A 19855-nucleotide genomic window follows, 5' to 3' on the forward strand; every position below is an offset into this window, starting at 1 on the left:
ACTGGATATCATAAGGTGAATGCACCAATTTGTAAGTCGCTCTGGATAAGAGCGTCTGCTAAATGACTTAAATGTAAATGTAAATGTAAGTTTAATAATAATGACCATTATTTGTTCAGATTACGCCAACTGTGTCCCGAGCCTTTAAAAACATCAAAAAAATAAAATAGTTCACACTTCACAAATGTATTATGGCATGTCTGATTGTCTTTGATCCAGCAGGTTCATAGCTGTACTGAATTATATATATAAAAAGGGTACTTTTTCAACTTTGATCTCTTATGATAACGATATGAATTTCTGGCAGTGGTTTGGTAGGTACATTTGGTCAAGTCACTGCCAACTGTTTTTGGCAGATGCCTTGGAGCAAAGTTTACTTGGATATTTAATGTCAGCAAAATTGTAGTTTTTTGGGCACTTTGCCACGCATGTGCACTCATATACGTAATAAAATCAACGTAAGATATGTAAATGTTGTAAATGTTGTAATTTATATGGCAAAGAAATAATCCCACTAAGGTGGTGATCTAATGAAAGATTAAATACAATATTGCTGACAACTTTCTAGTTGTCAGCAATATTGTATTTAATCTTTCATTAGATCACCACCTTAGTGGGATTATTTCTTTGCCATATAAATTACAACATTTACAAATCCCTTACTACTGCTGAGACGACTGATTACAGTAATAGAAAACAGAGGTGCAACAACCTTTAGTAACTGTCTGTCAATAAATATGAAAGCCTTATGTAAACTGTCATTGTGGAATATGGCACAGCTTGCAGTGTTGCATTTGTTTGTTCTTTTTTATTACATTGACTTGTATTGTTCAGTGACAGGGATGACAGTTCATATTAATAATGTAAAAATATACTTTTTGCAATATCTACATAACAAAACAGTTACTTTGGTGTCTATTTGTAATTTCCTTAAATTGTGCGCCCTTCATTAAAACATTGAATGAACACTCAACTTCAGCCCTTGTGGGATGCATTATGCTGTGTACAGGAATGCATTGTGGCTGCAAACAAACAGCATATTTATCCCACTAGACTTTGTTGATTATAATGACAGAAATCAATACCACCATGCAGAAGTGTTCACATAAACAGCTATATTTTTTGGTACCCTCATTACTGGGATTTACATTGAGATGTCATTGAAACTTCTTTATTACATTACCATTACTTGCTAATTAATATGGTTCAGTTTCTTTAGGAATGATTTGATTGAAATAAGTGCCATTTGTACATATGGTAACATGTAATAATAATAATGATTCTATTGAATTATATATTTTTTCACCCTACATGCCTCATCCTTCTAAACTGTATCAGAAATGAATTAGATACCATGACCTCATTCGGAGTCCATCTGAATCCTGTAAACAGAAAGTGGGCTATCTACACTGATGTACAAAACATTAGGAACACCTGCTCTTTCCATGACATAGACGGACCAGGTGAATCCGATTGAAAGCTATGATCCCTTACTGTTGTCACTTGTTAAATCTAATGCAATCAGTGTAGATGAAGGGGAGGAGACTGGTTAAATAAGTATTTTTAAGCCTTGATACAATTGAGTCATGGATTGTGTATGTGTGCTATTCAGAGGGCGAATGGGCAAGACAAAATATTTAAGTGCCTTTGAACAGGGCATGGTAGTAGGTGCCAGGCACACTGGTTTGAGTGTGTCAAGAACTGGAACACTGCTGGGTTTTTCACGCTCAACAGTTTCCTGTGTGTATCAAGAATGTTCCACCACCCAAAGGACATCCAGCCAACTTGACACGACCGTGGGAAGCACCGGAGTCAACATGGGCCAGCATCCCTGTGGAACGCTTTCGGACTGACGAATTAGCGCTGTTCTGAGGGGAAAAAGGTGCTGCAACTCAATATTAGGAAGATGTTCTTAATGTTTTGTACGTGTATGTGCAGACATCCGGGAGGTAATAATAATGCAGCACTTTGGACAAAGGCATGGAGTTTATTACTCTCCTAATGGCCATTATCTGAGGGTAAGTGTTGTTAATGTAAACCACAGCGTACACTCTGACTGCTCTGCTACTATGACCATGGGAGCACAGTTTTTAATTTGGCATGTTTTCTGGTAAACATCCAGGTTTGTTCGAATGAAAATATAAAATGTTGCTTTATTTTTTTCTCTATGATATTAACTTAGAAATGACTTGGTAAACTGGTAGTAAAATAACATTATGGCTGTTTGCATCATCTTGTGTGAGATTATTTGACCCCTTAACAATGTGAAGTTCTCTGAGAACAAGTGAAAAGTGCTAAACTACAGTTGCAGTGATTATGACACATTCTTATATTTCTGTGGTTGTATTTGCAGGGAGTAGAGGGACCGTTGACCAAATGCTTAATATTTGCAGTTTAATCATAGCTAATAAAAGTGACAAGCTGACATTACAGTGTATGTGCTTTAGTGCCGTGACATGCAAGATTTGTTTCCACCATGAATCACGGGTAACAGGTTGAAACATTACAGCACTCTTCAACTTCATGTAAAAATAGAAACACTTTACATATGTGAGCTATATACAGTACCAGTCATAGTTTGGACACACCTACTCATTCAAGGTTTTTCTTAATTTTACTATTTTCTACATTGTATAATAATAGTGAAGACATCAAAACTATGACATAACACATATGGAATCATGTAGTAACCAAAAAAAGTGTTACAAATCAAAATAGATTTTAGATTTTAGATTCTTCAAAGTAGCCACCCTTTGCCTTGATGACAGCTTTGCACACTCTTGGCATTCTCTCAACGAGCTTCACCTGGAATGATTTTCCAACAGTCTTGAAGGAGTTCCCACATATGCTGAGCACTTGTTGGCTGCTTTTCCTTCACTCTGCGGTCCAACTCATCCCAACCCATCTCAGTTGGTTTGAGGTCGGGTGATTGTGGAGGCCAGGTCATCTGATTCAGCACTCCATCCCTTTCCTTCTTGGTCAAATAGCCCGTACACAGCTTGGAGGTGCGTTGGGTCACTGTCCTTATGAAAAACAAATGATAGTCCCACTAAGCGCAAACCAGATGGGATGGCGTATCGCTGCAGAATGTTGTGGTAGCCATAATGGTTCAGTGTGCCTTGAATTAATAATAAATTACTGACAGTGTCACCAGCAAAGCACCCCCACATCATCACACCTCCTCTTCCATGCTTCACGGTGGGAAATACACATGCAGAGATAATCCGTTCACGTACTCTGCGTCTCACAAAGACACGGCTGTTGGAACCAAAAATCTCAAATTTGGACTCATTAGACCAATGGACAGATTTCCAACGGTCTAATGTCCATTGCTCGTGTTTCTTTGCCCAACTAGGTCTCTTCTTATTGGTGTCCTTTAGTAGTGGTTTCTTTGCAGGAATTCGACCATGAAGGCCTGATTCACGCAGTCCCTTCTGAATAGTGGATGTTGAGATGTGTCTGTTACTTGAACTCTGTGAAGCATTTATTTGGGCTGCAATTTCTGAGGCTGGTAACTTCTTATGGCTGAGATCCCGCTAACGGGATCGATATGACAACAGCCAGTGAAAGTGCAGGGCGCCAAATTCAAAACAACAGAAATCTCATAATTAAAATTCCTCAAACATACATGTATCTTATACCGTTTTAAAGGTAATCTTGTTGTTAATCCCACCACAGTGTCCGATTTCAAATATGCTTTACAGCGAAAGCACCACAAACAATTATGTTAGGTCACCACCAAGCCACAGAATAAGCACAGCCATTTTTCCAGCCAAAGATAGCAGTCACAAAAAGCACAAATAGAGATAAAATGAATCACTAACCTTTGATGATCTTCATCAGATGACACTCATAGGACTTCATGTTACACAATACATGTATGTTTTGTTTGATAAAGTTCATATTTGTCACGTCCCTGACCTGTTTTCCTTTGTTTTGTATTCATTTTAGTTGGTCAGGGCGTGAGTTGGGTGGGTTTGTCTATGTTTGTATTTCTATGTTGGGAGTTTGTGTTCGGCCTGGTATGATTCTCAATCAGAGACAGCTGTCAATCGTTGTCCCTGATTGAGAGTCATACTTAGGCAGCCTGGGTTTCACCTGTGTTTTGTGGGTGTTTGTTTCCTGTGTCAGTGTTTGGACCACACAGGACTGTTTAAGGTTAGTCACGTTTGTTATTTTGTAGGTTTAAGTGTTTTCTTGTTGTTTCATTAAATCATGAACACTTACCTCTCCGCATCTTGGTCTGATCCATGCTCCTCCTCGTCTGAGGAGGAGAACGACATTGACAGCCTTAACAGAAACACCCACCACAACAGGACCAAGCGGATTGAGGAAGGAAGGCAAGAACAACAGCAATGGGGAAAAGAGGAATGGACTTGGGAGGAGATCCTGGACGGCAAAGGACCCTGGACTCAGCCAGGGGAATATCGCCGTCCCAAAGCGGAGCTGGAGGCAGCGAAAGCGGAGAGGAGGTTCTATGAGGCAAAAGCACGTAAGAGCGGCTGGAAGCCCGAGAGGCTCACCCAAAAATTTCTTGGGGGGGGGCTAAAGGGGAGTGTGGCGAAGCCGGGTTGGATACCTGAGCCAACTCCCCGGGCTTGCCGTGGAGTGAGAGGGCGTCGTACTGGTCAGACACCGTGTTATGCGGTAAAGCGCACGGTGTCCCCAGTACGCGTGCTTAGCCCAGTGCGGGCTATTCCACCTTGCCGCACTGGGAGGGCTAGGTTGGGCATCGAGCCGGATGCCATGAAGCCGGCCCAACGTATCTGGCCTCCAGTACGTCTCCTCGGGCCGGCGTACATGGCACCAGCCTTACAGGTGGTGTCCCCGGTTCGCCTGCATAGCCCAGTGCGGGCTATTCCACCTCGCCGCACTGGCAGGGCTACGGGGACCATTCAACCTGGTAGGGTTGGAGAGGCTCGGTGCTCAAGAGCGCGTGTCCTCCTTCACGGTCCGGTATATCCGGCGCCACCTTCCCACCCCAGCCCAGTACCATCAGTGCCGACACCACGCACCAGGCTTCCAGTGCATCTCCAGAGCCCTGTTCCTCCTCCACGCACTCTCCCTATGGTGCGTGTCTCCAGCCCAGTGCCTCCAGTTCCGGTACCACGCACCAGGCCTATAGTGCGTCTCAGCCGGCCAGAGTCTGCCGTCTGCCCAGCGGTGCCTGAACGGCCCGTCTGCCCAGCGGTGCCTGAACTGCCCGTCTGCCCAGCGGTGCCTGAACTGCCCGTCTGCCCAGCGGTGCCTGAACTGCCCGTCTGCCCAGCGGTGCCTGAACTGCCCGTCTGCCCAGCGGTGCCTGAACTGCCCGTCTGCCCAGCGGGGCCTGAACTGCCCGTCTGCCCAGCGGCGCCTGAACTGCCCGTCTGCCCAGCGGCGCCTGAACTGCCCGTCTGCCAAGCGCCATCTGAGCCGTCCGTCTCCCCAGCGCCGTCTGAGCCATCCGTCTCCCCAGCGCCGTCTGAGCCATCCGTCTGTCCCGAGCCGTTAGAGCCAGTCGTCAGTCAGGATCTGCCAGGGCCGCCAACCAGACAGGATCTGCCAGAGCCGCCAACCAGACAGGATCTGCCAGAGACGCCAACCAGACAGGATCTGCCAGAGCTGCCAACCAGACAGGATCTGCGGGAGCCGTCAGCCAGTCATGAGCGTCCAGAGCCGTCCAGCCAGGACCAGCCAGAGCCGTCCAGCCAGGACCAGCCAGAGCCGTCCAGCCAGGATCCGCCAGAGCCTTCCGCCAGCCAGGATCCTCCAGAGCCTTCCGCCAGCCAGGATCCTCCAGAGCCTTCCGCCAGCCAGGATCCGCCAGAGCCTTCCGCCAGCCAGGATCCGCCAGAGCCTTCCGCCAGCCAGGATCCGCCAGAGCCTTCCGCCAGCCAGGATCCGCCAGAGCCTTCCGCCAGCCAGGATCCGCCAGAGCCTTCCGCCAGCCAGGATCCGCCAGAGCCTTCCGCCAGCCAGGATCCGCCAGAGCCTTCCGCCAGCCAGGATCCGCCAGAGCCAGCCAGCCAGGATCCGCCCCTCAGTCCGGTGCTGCCCCTCAGTCAGGTGCTACCCCTCAGTCTGCTACTGCTCTTTAGTATAGGGGGATTGACATGGAGGGTGGACATTTTGAGGAGGCCACGGAAGCGGGGGTTGACTATGGTGGGGTGGGGACCACGACCAGCGCCAGAGCCGCCACCGTGGACAGACGCCCACCCAGACCCTCCCCTAGACTTTGTGCTGGTGCGCCCGGAGTTCGCACCTTAAGGGGGGGGTTCTGTCACGTCCCTGACCTGTTTTCCTTTGTTTTGTATTCATTTTAGTTGGTCAGGGCGTGAGTTGGGTGGGTTTGTCTATGTTTGTATTTCTATGTTGGGAGTTTGTGTTCGGCCTGGTATGATTCTCAATCAGAGACAGCTGTCAATCGTTGTCCCTGATTGAGAGTCATACTTAGGCAGCCTGGGTTTCACCTGTGTTTTGTGGGTGTTTGTTTCCTGTGTCAGTGTTTGGACCACACAGGACTGTTTAAGGTTAGTCACGTTTGTTATTTTGTAGGTTTAAGTGTTTTCTTGTTGTTTCATTAAATCATGAACACTTACCTCTCCGCATCTTGGTCTGATCCATGCTCCTCCTCGTCTGAGGAGGAGAACGACATTGACAGCCTTAACAATATTTATATAAAAAAATCTGAGTTTACATTGGCGCCTTACATTCACTAGTTCCAAAAACATCCAGTGATTTTGCATAGCCACAACAGAAATACTCATCATAAATGTAGATGATAATACAAGTTATACAGATGGAATTATAGATATACCTCTCCTTAATGCAACCGCTGTGTCAGATTTCAAAAAAACGTTACGGAAAAAGCAAACCATGCAATAATCTGAGACGGCGCTCAGAAATATAATAAAATTAGCCGCCATTTTGGAGTCAACATAAACCAGAAATTGCATGATAAATATTCCCTTACCTTTGATGATCTTCATCAGAATGCACTCCCAGGAATCCCAGGTCCACAATAAATGCTGGATTTGTTCGATAATGTCCGTTATTTTTGTCCAATTAGCTACGTTTGTTAGCGTGTTTGGTACACCTATCCAAACGCTGGTGCTGGTCGAGCATTTCTTCGGACAAAAACTTCAAAAAGTTATAATACAGGTCGAAGAAACATTTCAAACTAAGTACAGAATCAATCATTAGGATGTTTTTATCATAAATCTTCAATAAAGTTCCAACCGGAGAATTCCTTTGTGTCTTGAGGAGAAACGGACCGCAAGTGGATATCATGTGAAATGCGCATGACCAGGAAATGTCTCTCTGCCAGTAGCCTGACTCATTCCCCTCTTATTCAGTCCCACAACACAGTAGAAGCCTCATTCAAAATTCTATAGATGGTTGACATCTAGTACATCTAGTACTAGGACATGGGTTGAAAATATACCAACCTCAGATTTCTCACTTCCTGTTTGGATTTTTTCTCAGGTTTTTGCCTGCCATATGAGTTCTGTTATACTCACAGAGTATAACAGAACTCATTCAAACAGGTTTAGAAACTTCAGAGTGTTTTCTATTCAATACTAATAATAATATGGATATATTAGCAACTGGGACTGAGGAGCAGGCCGTTTACTCTGGGCACCTCTGGGCACCTTTCATCCAAGCTACTCAATAGTGCCCCTGCAGCCATAACAAGTTATCCTCTGCAGCAAAGTAACTCTGGGTCTTCCTTTTCTTGTGGCAGTTCTCATGAGAGCCAGTTTCATCATAGCACTTCATGGTTTCTGCGACTGCAATTGAAGAAACGTTCAAAGTTCTTGAAAGTTTCCGGATTGACTGGCCTTCATGTATTAAAGTAATGATGGACTGTCGTTTCTCTTTGCTTATTTGAGCTGTTCTTGACATTATATGGACTTGGTCTTTTACCAAATAGGGCTATCCTCTGTATACCACCCCTACCTTATCACAAACCAACTGATTGGCTCAAACGCATTAAGAAGGAACTATATTCCACAATTTAACTTTTAACAAGGCACACCTGTTAATTTAAATGTATTCCATGTGACTACCTCATGCAGCTGGTTAAGAGAATGCCAAGAGTATGCAAAGCTGTCATCAAGGCAAACTTTGAAGAATCTCAAATATATTTTGAATTGAATTGTAACACTTTTTTGGTTGCTACATGATTCCATATGTGTTATTTTATAGTTTTGATGTCTTCACTATTATTCTACAATGTAGAAAATAGTAATAATAAAGAAAAACCCTTGAATAAGTAGGTGTGTCCAAACTTTTGACTGGTACAGTATGAAAAACTGACAAGCAAAATGAAACATTCATAATATTGTATTCAGTCTTACAATATTGTGAGTATGGTATTATTTTTATTTGAGAAAGACAGTAACCTGACCAATAGAAAACGACAAAATGAAAATAAGTATATTTTCTAAAATTTTGCCAGTTGCAGTTCAGGATCAGTTCCTAGGGTAAGTTATTGCCGTTACAGCTAGTTGTCATTGAAGGTTGTTATAGCATTCTAACTGGTCCTACATAGTTAGCAGTCATTCAGGGCCAGTCACAGCACTTGCAGGCATCAATATAGACGAGTCCGGACTGGCATCTGTGCAGATAGGTGTTTCCACGGAAACACTGGAAATAGGTGGTGTTATCGATGACGTTGGCGTACAGGCCATCTGGGCGTCCGGAGCAGAAGCTGAGGATGGGGTCAGGGGTGGTGGTGGGGGCCCGAGTGGTTGTGGGCTTGGGGGCGAAGCCTGGGAGGGAGAAAGGGAAGGAGGGGTGGAGGAAGGGAAGAGAGTGGGAGATGAGATGATATAAAGACCTACCTTTACTGTAGTTGACTTATGGGTTTCTAAAAAAAAAACTAGAATTTAACTTAAATGGAACTGAATTTACCCAGAGAGTTGCGGAGGTGATTGACAAGAGGGAAGGAACCATCAGCACAGAAAGCACCAGTGAAGTCATCCATGTCCAGCGTCCACACGGAGGCTCCTCCCAGGTTCTTGTTCCTCAGCCAATGGACCTGATGGAGCAAAGGAGACAAAGACAGATGTGTAAACATGGACATGGGTATATAGAGAACTTGATTGATTGATGGATCGATTGACTGAGATGTTCCTGGCATGTACCTTGGCAGCGTAGCTCTCCTTGTTGTCATAGCCCACCCAGGAGCTGCCCTGGACAGCATAGGGGACCTTCTGCTCATCAATCCACTCAACAGTGGCGCTGGAGGTGAAGGCGCAGACCTGGGAGAAGTGAGAAGCGTTCTGTTAGCTAATGACAAACGAACAGATAAACAAACAAACAACACAATATAACAGAGTGTTTTGAGATCCATGGCCTGTTTGCTTTGAGTTTGAGAAAAAGGCCTCATAGATCAAATGTACCTCGTAGTAGGACCAGTATCCTGCTTCGCGGGTGAATGGGCCGGCGTCAGCGGGGCCGTTGGCGGGGGCTCCCAGGCCAGTGTTGGTGGTGGTAAGATGGTAGGTACGGCCATAGGTGGAGAAACCCATCAGCAGCTTCTCTGCAGGGGCACCGTTGTCCAGCCAGTAGGTGATGGCAGAGTCCTAAATCACATGGACAGGTGGTTAGGACAAGGCAGCTAAGTTGGAGGACATCAACACCAATATTTCCTATATGTAAATAGTTTATTTACAAGTTTCCATTATATAATCATGGTCAATAACACAATGGTTTACAAGTACTTCCTGGTTTAATACTCAGCATGGAACAGAATCAATCCTAATAAAATCAAGTGTGTGTTAGTCTTACGACGTTGAAGTCGTAGTGTGTCACTGAGTCGTGACTGCTGCGGTACAGGGGGCTGTTGTGCCCGGTTGATCTCTCCCAGTGTCCGTGAAAGTCATAGGTCATCACGTTGATGAAGTCCAGAGAGCTGCAGAGACATAAAGAGACAAGTATATGAAGTATAGTGTGCTTGTTGAGTTTGTAAGATTCATGAATTGGATGTATGGTGTTATTCCCTATTATAAGGTTTTCCTTCATTGACTAATTTGTCTTTTTAGATCAAATGTAATTCACACCAACTCTGGTATAAAATCATTTCAAAATGTGTTTGACGAACGTCTCTTTCACCCTCAGTCACATGCTGCCTACCTGGCGATCTGGGCCACCTCGTAGCTGGAGTTGATGGTGGGCCGTAGAGCAGCCACGCTGGCAGACAGCAGCAGCTGGGTTAGCTTGGTGTCTCTGGCGTCGTCCATAAAGGCCTTCTGCAGCTCCTGTAAAGCCATACAGAAACATAACGTTCTGACAGAAAGTAATATAAACTATTTGGCCCTTCAGGCCGAGCTAACCCCTTCAGCAGGTGGTAGATCGCTATACAACCATAAATAGTCCCAGAAAATGACAGTAACACATTGAAAGATATTGGTGCAAATCCTCACTCGTGTTATAACTGTCAGTAAAAAAAAAGGTTCTGTGCAAGCTTACCCTGACGAGCTCGGTGAACCTCTTCCTGTCTTCGTTGGGGCTGCCGTTCTGAGTGGGGTACTCCCAGGCCAGGTTGAGACCGTCAAAGCTGTGGGAACGCAGGTAGTTGATGGCTGACTTGATGAAGACCTGGCGGCTCTCAGGTTTGGACACCATGCCAATGAATCTGGAGGGGGAAGGAGACATAATTTAACCGTTATTCAGGTTGTGAGCCTATATGAAAGGACTGAAACCTGACAGACACAGCAGTCCTCCAGATTAGGACAAAAACTGGGAAACACTATGATAATTATAATTGATTTCTCAGGTGCTGAGTGCAAAAAGACAAATCTGCCTTATGTGGAATTGCGCAATATAATATCGTGATCAACCAATAAGAATCATCACTAGACTTACGGGCTGAGTCCGTTGACTGTGCCTCCGACAGACAGCAGAGTCTTCATCATTGGGTTCCTGCCGATCAGCGAGATAAGATGAGGAGTCAAACCTAGTGTTCATCATGGAGTTATCAACTAAGGCCCAACTCTCACTGAAGTCAACCCAGATTCACTCACACGTTCTTCAGGTTGTTGAGGCTGTTGTATAATGTTTCGTCATTCCACTCGATGGGGGCGACCTGGTTGAAGCTGTTAATGGTGGCCAGGCTGTAGATCACATGGGTGCAGAGGAAGGGGTCGATGTTCTCAGGGGTGAATTTCCCACTGCTGGGGCGGTACTGGGCCCAGTTGGTCATGTGGCACACCAGTTTGGTGGATGCGGCTGAAGGTAGAGAATGAAAACTATTCAGAGACAGAAGTTCACATTGACCTTTTGGGGTACCTTAAAATAGCGAGCTGGACATTATGCTTATTGGGATGCTCTCTTTATTATTCCAAATGCTTATGGGGGATCTGTGGTTTTTGATGCGATTGCCAAGCATCTTGAGTATGAACCACAGAATTAGGTAGAGATAAATGATGTATTCTATTGTCTAGACATTTCAGTTGAGAAATGTAAAAAAAGTTGATGAGGAAAATGCTTACCAATCTGCACCATCAGCAGAAGGCCCAGACCTGAGGAGAGATGACAGTGTTAACATACACTGAATGACCCAGGCCCAGAGGATCATGTTGAAGAATAATGATAAGAATAAGATGAGGGTGATGATAATGGTGAGGATGATGATAATGATGAGGATGATGATAGGGATTATAATGACTGAAGAAGCCATGTACCTGCAAGCACAGTGAGTCTGGCCATTGTGTTGTGAAATCAAGTCTGTTATCCTTAGAAACAATGTACCTGTACAAATAAATACAAAATATGACATAAATACATGAAGAGACACATGAACTAATACAGAATTACTTAAATATAGATATATAACAACATGTTATAATTATACAATTTTAACATTTCATTATTTAAATACTTTTTTAAAGTATAGAGCAGTTCAGTTGTTATGTTGTTAATTCAGATGAAACAAGTTTGTAAATATTAAGTATTGGATACTGTTCGTAATACACAATCCATAATATTTAGCAATAAACCTATGTTTCTATAATAGCGAGATAGCAAACAAAGCCAGATTTATGTATGTCCAGACCTAGGTCAAATGTATAAACAGTTTAAAATACTTGAGGTGCACTTTACATAACTTGACTGGTACAATAGTGCAATTGCACCAAAAGTGCAAACTCCACCCACCCCACACTGTGTTCAATAATGTACTTGAACCAAGTCTGTTGCATGCATACAGATGTAGGATCTTAAATTGATCACTCTTTTATTGCTGAGAGTTTTCCTGCATAGCAGGAAATTTAAACTTGTAGTGTATTTCAGGTGTAAAAAAGCTTCTAACGTTTGTAATTTCTACCTTGAAATTTCAGAAATATTTGCCGTAATGAAAAATGTATGTACCCCTACGAAAAAGTTCCTTTAATTATAATTCGCATAATAATTCACATTTCCTGTTGCTGCAGAATTATTTTCCTACTGTAGCAAACTGGCTCAAATTAATATCCTACATCTGTACACACACTCATTCACTGTTAACATACCTCCTAGAGGTATGCAATTCACAAGTTAAATAATAAACACACTTTCATCACCATGTCATCCGTGATAAGTAAGGTGCAATATAGTAGGGATATTACCTCTGATATTACAAGCAATGTTACATAAATGAATATAAAGTTACATACTACATACAATACATGAATACCATATTACCTTTCTCCACCAGTGACAGCGGGAGAGTTCCTACAGTAGCTGTGCTGTGTTCTTGCTGCTTTATGCTTCTCATTTTCCCTAATAATAATTGGTACCAAAGTGCAAGTGATAAGATTCCTGGGTATTCTGGGAAGTGGGAGACGAACTGATTACCTAATAGATTCAATTACACACACTAGGTAAAATGGCAAGTATTATGACTTACTTGAAAAGGGTATATTCATGCTGCTAGGTCACAACTGACATAATAAAGCAATCTAATATGATCGTGCTACATCTGCCATGCAAATTCAACAGTGGTAAGGAAATAAAAAACACAGTGGAACAAGCATGATTTAAATACAATCCCAAGGTGTTTATTGAGTAATATTTACAAGTGCCATACCTCCCCTTCACTTTCCCATTTAATCACAGATTTAGAAGGGCCCAATGGTATCAGAACATTTCAACATTTCAGCCCAGCCAGCTGACAGACAAACACATCCTAGAAAACAGGTTGCCCTTAACCACTGATACAGGGACAGATTTGTTTTCATCCCTTTATGGTTCAGGTTATGATTAGGGGGAGTGTACTCTGATCCTAGATCTGTGGTTAAGGGAAAGCTCTACCTCAATAGCCATTGTAGCTTCCACCAGGAAGTTTGATTTGAACCGACCAATCAGACTTCTTGAAAATGACACATTATATTCAGAGAACAGGGGTTTGAAAAGATGTCACCTTAGTATTACAGAGATGCTGTAAGATGATAATTACTTTTAATGGGTCCTTAGCTGATGGGAACTTTGCATACGAAAAGCGTTGGGTTAACAAAAACATTCACACACACACATACGCAAATGAGCTAGCAAATGAGCTAGCATTACGCAAATAAGCTAGCATTAAGTACATAACCAAAAAGGCAGTGTTTCCAATATTTCCAATTGGGTTAGAAACCAAGCAAGGGCAGATCACGTGTACTTGTATGTCTTTCAGGCCTATACCAGTGCTTAGTGAAGAAGGAACAACACTAGCCACCAGAGAGTAGGCCATTTGTTCTGAGTTTGTGAGCTAAGTGTGTGCTAACAACTGTACTCTAGCAGTACAGTACCGCACAGTATCTACAGACCGATGATGAGTGAGATCCAGTGTATATATATTTCTTTACTACAATAACTCCTATCCTGCTCTTGATGGAACATAGGCTGCTTTCCCAATTGGCAGCTCTATCAGTTTATCTTGAACATTATTGAACAGCTAGATGAGATATACTGTATGGTGATCTCAGAGCTGGGTGATCCAGTAGCTTACAGCATTACCGGCCATCTGTTAGACCCTGCAGTTGCTGCTACATGGAGGAGAATGAGATATCATATCACCAGCAACGTTTGACTACAGTTTGACAGGCAGGTTGAAAGAGAGTCAAGTTGACTCCCTTGTCCTGCAGTTTTGTATAGCCAGCCAGTAACCAATCACACATTCACTGTCTTCAACTACGAAGTGTGAATTTGAGTTTCCCCAAGTAAGTCATCACTGCAAGACATCTGGATATTCACACGTTTTTAAGCTGCCCTCTTTCTTTTAAGGTACATTGAGCCACATACAAAAACAGTTTATAAAACACAACAATATAATCCAATATAAAATGACCCTGAACACCGTCAGGCACAGGGTTAAGTAACTTCACACACTAAAATTGAAACAACATCGTTGGTCTAAACATAAAAACTGCCAGGTGGGGACTAGTGTGGTGCTGAATATGTCTATGTATTATAAAAACAATATTACTGTCACTACTGGGCACTCTGGGTATACACTTCGGGGAAAATAAATGCTATCTAGAACCTAAAAGGGTAATTCGAATGTCCCCATATGAGAACCCTTTGAAGAACTATTTTTGATTCCTGGGAGAACCCTTTTGGTTCCAGGGTTCTACTTGGAACCCAAAAGGGTTATCCTATGGGGACAGGTGAAGAACCCTTACGGAACCCCTTTTTTTCTAAGATTGTACTGGTGTTGTTGCTGTACTAACAGATTGTCATCACCATGTTTCATGTCCAGAGTGTGTTTGTATCTTGCTCATTCTGATGTTGACAATCAACCGATGTCTGTTTAAGAGAGTCAATAACATCATAATAACTTCTATACAGTTGTGGGCACAACAAAACACCAGAAAAACCATCATCCAACCACTTCCTCAACAAACCTTTTTCACCTCCCAGACTTTTACAAATAACAAAACACAATATGATTTTGGCTTCTCCGGACCGCTTGCAAACCATAAAAAGTATTGTTTGATTCCTACACTCCTGAGATGTATCGAAATCATGAACTTACAATTACAATTTATGATGACCCACAAACCCTGAAGTGCCACACAACTTCTTGATACCTTGCACTGTTCTACTGCATAGAACAACATGTAGCAGCAGAACTGTACTGATACTGGTCAACCTGCCTATGAATGTTTCAGAGCAACAGAAATGAAACAAAAAAACAATAGACAACATACAGTAGTTGCCATTTTGTTTCCTGTTGCCTAAGCCTCATCTACCGGTAGTTCTATTCAGAACAGACACACTGTGTTGAAATGGCTGTTTACCATTGAACTACTTGACGATGCCCAAAATCAATAGTTCAAGGTATTATACAGAACACACATTCCACAGACTTTACAGGCGCAAGGGGGTATCACATATGGAAAAAGAATACCCACTGTTCAAATGCTGCCATGGTTTTAATGTACAGTGGCAACAGGCTTGACAAGGACAGTGGTTGACATGTTAGTATTGTAACGTTGGGAACATTGGGAACATCTAAACAGTGTGCGGGTATTATCCTTGCTTTCCACCCAAATCAATCCCACAAGGGCTTCATGATTAACTAGCAGATGCGGCATGTTCCTTAGATGACGTATCCTTGCTGTGAACTCTCCTCAGACAGGCAGTGTTTATGGCAGAAGTGTTGCATGATTAATAATAGTTAATGAACAACAGGACATGTTATGTAAGATGTGAACGATAACGCTGTACTTTGTGATCAGTCTTCAGTGCCCGCTTTCATCGTTTTATTGCAACAATTGCCATGGCGAAATACTCATCTTACACTTCAGCATAGATGGGTTTCATAACCATCCCAAAAACACTGAACGTAAATTGTTTTCCATTTGTGTCTGAATCTTCTAGACAATGCAGAGGCACAAAAAAAAGTGTAAACAAAGAACTGATAAATATATTTATCAAGTTGAGTTATTCATCCGGACGCTGTCACCGCCATAACGACATCACATGAAACAAACAAACCAACACACGGGCAGAAAATCCTAGGACGAGACAAAGAGTTGTATCGTAAGAAAGTAAGCAAGCGTTCATTCACAGGGAGTTCACTTTGAAGTAGACTTCCTGAAGAACCATGAGATGTATGAATGACATCACTGTTTAATCCCCCCTTCATCTTATTCAAGAGACAAAGAGTTGGTCAGTGTCTGAGTGAACCAGAGATGTCTACTCTTCTGTATGTACACATGATGTTCTACATACAGAAGTTAAGTTGGGTGACATATAGTGCTAAGCGATTAACCAAAATGTTATTTTTTGTTTTTTAATTAACTAATTGACCGATGTCGGTTCAATTATTTGAATTTCATGTATTTCTCTTTTTTTTACTGTAAGCTCAATGCACCGTTTCTCTACAGAGAAATCAGATCAAGCGCAAACTGTGATGTAGTAGGGAGATGTACTTTTCAACAGCCCAATATTCTACATAGTTTACTGCAGAAAATGTGGTAATTAACTATAATGACCATAATCCATTGCGTGCCTACTATCTCTACCCGACAATACAAGTGATTGATAGTTGGTATTCAGCAGTCATAAAAGTATGCCTTATTTACTTGGAAGAACTACTAAAATAGTGATTTCGTCAGACAACGTAGGCAGCAGCTCTATAGCCAGATAATGCATAGGATGACTCATTGGGGAGCACAGAGATAGAAGGCTGGCTGGCTGCAACTGCATGAGCAGAGATGAGACAATGATCTGGAATAAAATAAAAAAGGGCCCAATCAGATCTGCTTAGCCAACATCCGCAAAACTGATGTTTTGACCGTGTAGTAGGTAGAACTGTGTTAGAACTGTCAAATCCCCAAGCAGCTACTGGCATTATACCTAAAGTGGACATTACCATTGGCTGCAATGAGTCACAATAAGAGAAATCACATGCAGCCTTGATTACAAATTTGAACACTAGAATGTGAGATGTAATCTACACCTTGATTAGTCTGATGGAAATCCTTACTATTTAAGTTGAATGATTTTACAATTTCAGTGTAATTATTTCTACATAGCCTACACTTTCTTATTCTGAACTTCTCACGCAAATGGGGCGGGTGTAGCTTCGTGACGATGATCGCCAGAGCAGCTGCTCACCGATTTGACTGCAGTACAGTTTCACCTCTGACACCTCCAAAACATCCACCCGCACGGGTGTCTGCTGTTGCCAGTTACTGCTTGATCTGATTGAATCTAGTCCAAAGTTATCAAATAAAACAAATGTATACATACACAACTGACATATTTTATTAATAAAGTAATGTGAATGGTTAATAAGTGATATGCAGTATTGGGTAGTCACTACCATCATGGGGCTTTAAAAAACAAAAATCTGTGTTATTACAGCATTCAACCCACATTATGTATAGTGCATTTATTGTAAAAAAACAAACATTGAAACCGAAATCCATTTTTTACATTTTTTAAACTACACGAAACTGAACCGACTTCAGAAAGCACGACTGAAATACGCTATCGAGCTTAGGGTTCATAGCAGAGTAGGGGGAGACATGGAGAGTGTGACGCATTGCCCTGCTGCTGTGAAGGAGGACAAAAGCCTCTCGTTTCCCCATAAGGCATGGTTCTAATGACACCAATGTAATTGACAATCAGGTAGTCTGACCACCCCCTTAAAACCCATAGACACACACACTTAAAAAATGTCCCGGTATGATGTTCTTATAAAAAGAAGAATAAAATAACCATTAATCATTTTAATTCCCCCATCCCCCTTGCTTCAAATATTACCCACCACACACCCCTGTCCACCTGTTCAAATTCCCCTCCCCGCCACAACAAAACAATAGATAGGTGAATCTGAACAATAGGCTTGACACCATGACTATGACACAATGTCCAGGGACTGGCGGAGATCACAGGTCCAGTAAGCCAATAAGAGTGAGGGAGAGTGTGGCGGTGAGAAGGAGAGGAGCGTGATTGGACCATGGGGAACTTGCTTGGTTCTGCACCATCATTCCAGTTCCTGTTTGAGAGGAAGAGAGCGACAGTGAGAGAGATGATGGGGGGGGGGGGGGGAATTGCAGACATGATCTAGTACAGTATTATCCCAACAATTGCCTTCTTGCCTCCTTTGCTTTTTTGAGGAGTCACAGCTAGGGTCTCAGAATAGTGAAAGACAGGTCCTAATATGGAGCACAATGGAAAAACGAATTGACTCACGCGGACTCATTTAAACCTGTCTCTCTGACTGGCTAAAACAGCTCTATTGTGTTCTAACTTTAAGCAGTCTTAAAGGTGCAATATGTAACTTTTTGGGTGACACAACAAAATTATCATAGAAATGTGAGTTATAGATCTGTCATTCTCATTGAAAGCAAGTCTAGGAAGCGGTAGATCTGTTCTATGTGCTCTATTTCTAAGCGTCCATTTTTAAGTTTTGTTTTTGCTCTTTTACTTTCAGTTTTGTACACCAGCTTCAAACAGCTGAAAATACAATATTTTTGGTTATAGAAAATATATTTCACAGCGGTTTCGATGGTACAATGATTCTCTACACTATACTTGCTTGTTTTGTCACATAACCTGACATTTTTGCAACTAGGAAATGATGGAGTGATTTCTGCATAGGTCATATTTAAGCAGAATCTAAGTACTAATGTGTGTGCGTGTGTGTGGTGCCGGCGCACACGTGTGTACAGTACAGATGTAGGATCTTAATTTGATCACTCTTTTGTTGCTGAGATGTTTCCGCACTAACACACGGTTATATAAATAGTATTCTACTTTTCATGTAGCCTCATTTTGACCAGATAATAACCTAACCACCGATCAAGCAACATTAAGGACTAAATGTTCAAATCCTGCTACTACAGGATTATTTTGCTGAGACAAAATACGATCTTTCATCTGTATGTACATGTCTGCGTGCACTAATACAGAGCCCAGTGAGGCAAACCCCCATTAACCCTCACTTTCTCTCACTAAACCCTGTCATTCAGTGACAAACCTCAACTTCCATCAGCAGCCTATCAACCTAACCTCACAGGCAGCTGTCGTGTCTAGCCGTCGGTTGATACAAAATACTAATTAGTCCCTCTTGGTTCAAATTAGCACTTATGCTCTTGTACCCTTCTGTGTGTGACAGCTAGCTAATCCTGTTAGCCTCAGGCAATGCTAGCTGTTGGGGTAGACTCGGTGAAGAACAGGAGGAGAGATTTGGTTTATTTCCTCCTGTAGTGAGTTCTAGTCACAGCAGGAGTGGTGTTGCTGCTAGGCAAGTCCCAGGTGGGGATGTAACTTAAACCTGACACAAAACCTTGCCTGGATAAGCTCTGGGGCTATGTGGTGTGTGACTGAAAACATGTGTTGTGCCGAAGTCTCCTTTCCATTAAACCTCAGTGTCAGTGGCTACGTCCCTATTATATCTCCTTCCTCCCAAAGTGTGCAATTGTTCACTTCCCTTCACTGATTTGAAAGGAAATGACTGGCATATAAATATGGTGGAAATTCCCTTTAGTATAGCTCATCCTTCCACCAATCCAATGCTTTTAGATTTGTGGGAAGTAGGGAATGAATGTACACTTCAGGAAAAAGGAGATATTATTGCGACATACCCAGTCAGTCTGTCTCACCTGAGTCGCGGGAAACAATGGTCTCGTGTGCGGCTCCGTCTCCTCCCTCCCCCCAGGAGCGTATCTCCAGGACCACATAGCCGTTGTCTTTGGGTAGGGGCAGGGTGACGGACGTTTTCCCCTTGTCCAGAACCTTCAGTGCAGACTGGCCCTCATGCTTATACAACACCTGAAAGAAGAGAGAGGGAGGGAACAGCTTCACTTCAGATTCTGACAAACTGTACAGAGGAAATCAGTTATTTCATGTTTTTCCTTTGCCCCTTTGTTCAATGTTTGTTGAAGTATTT

The 19855-nt window shown here is 42.8% G+C and overlaps 2 protein-coding genes across 9 annotated transcripts in view; both read right to left on the reverse strand.

Annotated features, from left to right (window-relative positions):
• Nucleotides 1-8354: 8354 nt before the first annotated feature.
• Nucleotides 8355-11741, reverse strand: LOC139563214 (acidic mammalian chitinase-like). The gene is made up of 11 exons (XM_071381607.1): nt 11673-11741; nt 11481-11510; nt 11013-11217; nt 10855-10911; nt 10459-10624; nt 10123-10247; nt 9778-9901; nt 9390-9572; nt 9132-9248; nt 8899-9025; nt 8355-8756 (listed from the first exon to the last, which is right to left on the reverse strand). Exons 1-11 carry the CDS (start codon nt 11695-11697, stop codon nt 8548-8550), a joined length of 1368 nt encoding a protein of 455 aa, XP_071237708.1. The 5' UTR covers nt 11698-11741; the 3' UTR covers nt 8355-8547.
• A 1259-nt stretch (nt 11742-13000) lies between these two features.
• The window catches only part of LOC139563190 (contactin-2-like), a 101733-nt gene continuing 94878 nt past the window's right edge, over nt 13001-19855 (reverse strand). For all 8 annotated transcript variants that reach the window (XM_071381554.1, XM_071381564.1, XM_071381586.1 and 5 more), the window contains 2 exons: nt 19569-19737; nt 13001-17959 (listed from right to left, as the gene is read on the reverse strand). In XM_071381554.1, the coding sequence (XP_071237655.1) occupies nt 17850-17959; nt 19569-19737 (279 nt within the window). In that variant the 3' untranslated portion in view covers nt 13001-17849. The remainder of the gene's footprint in view (nt 17960-19568; nt 19738-19855) is intronic.

The sequence above is a fragment of the Salvelinus alpinus genome, chromosome 2 (genome assembly GCF_045679555.1).
Source record: "Salvelinus alpinus chromosome 2, SLU_Salpinus.1, whole genome shotgun sequence".
NCBI classification, from domain to species: Eukaryota; Metazoa; Chordata; class Actinopteri; order Salmoniformes; family Salmonidae; genus Salvelinus; species Salvelinus alpinus.

What these genes read in the sequence shown, in the direction of transcription:
- LOC139563214 (XM_071381607.1), bottom strand. Translation starts at nt 11,697, where the DNA reads ATGGCCAGACTCACTGTGCTTGCAG. An exon ending in TCTGCTGATGGTGCAGATTG is followed by an intron (nt 11,218 to 11,480) that starts GTAAGCATTTTC and finishes CTCTACCTTCAG; the next exon opens with CCGCATCCACCAAACTGGTG. An exon ending in CTCAACAACCTGAAGAACGT is followed by an intron (nt 10,912 to 11,012) that starts GTGAGTGAATCT and finishes GCTGATCGGCAG; the next exon opens with GAACCCAATGATGAAGACTC.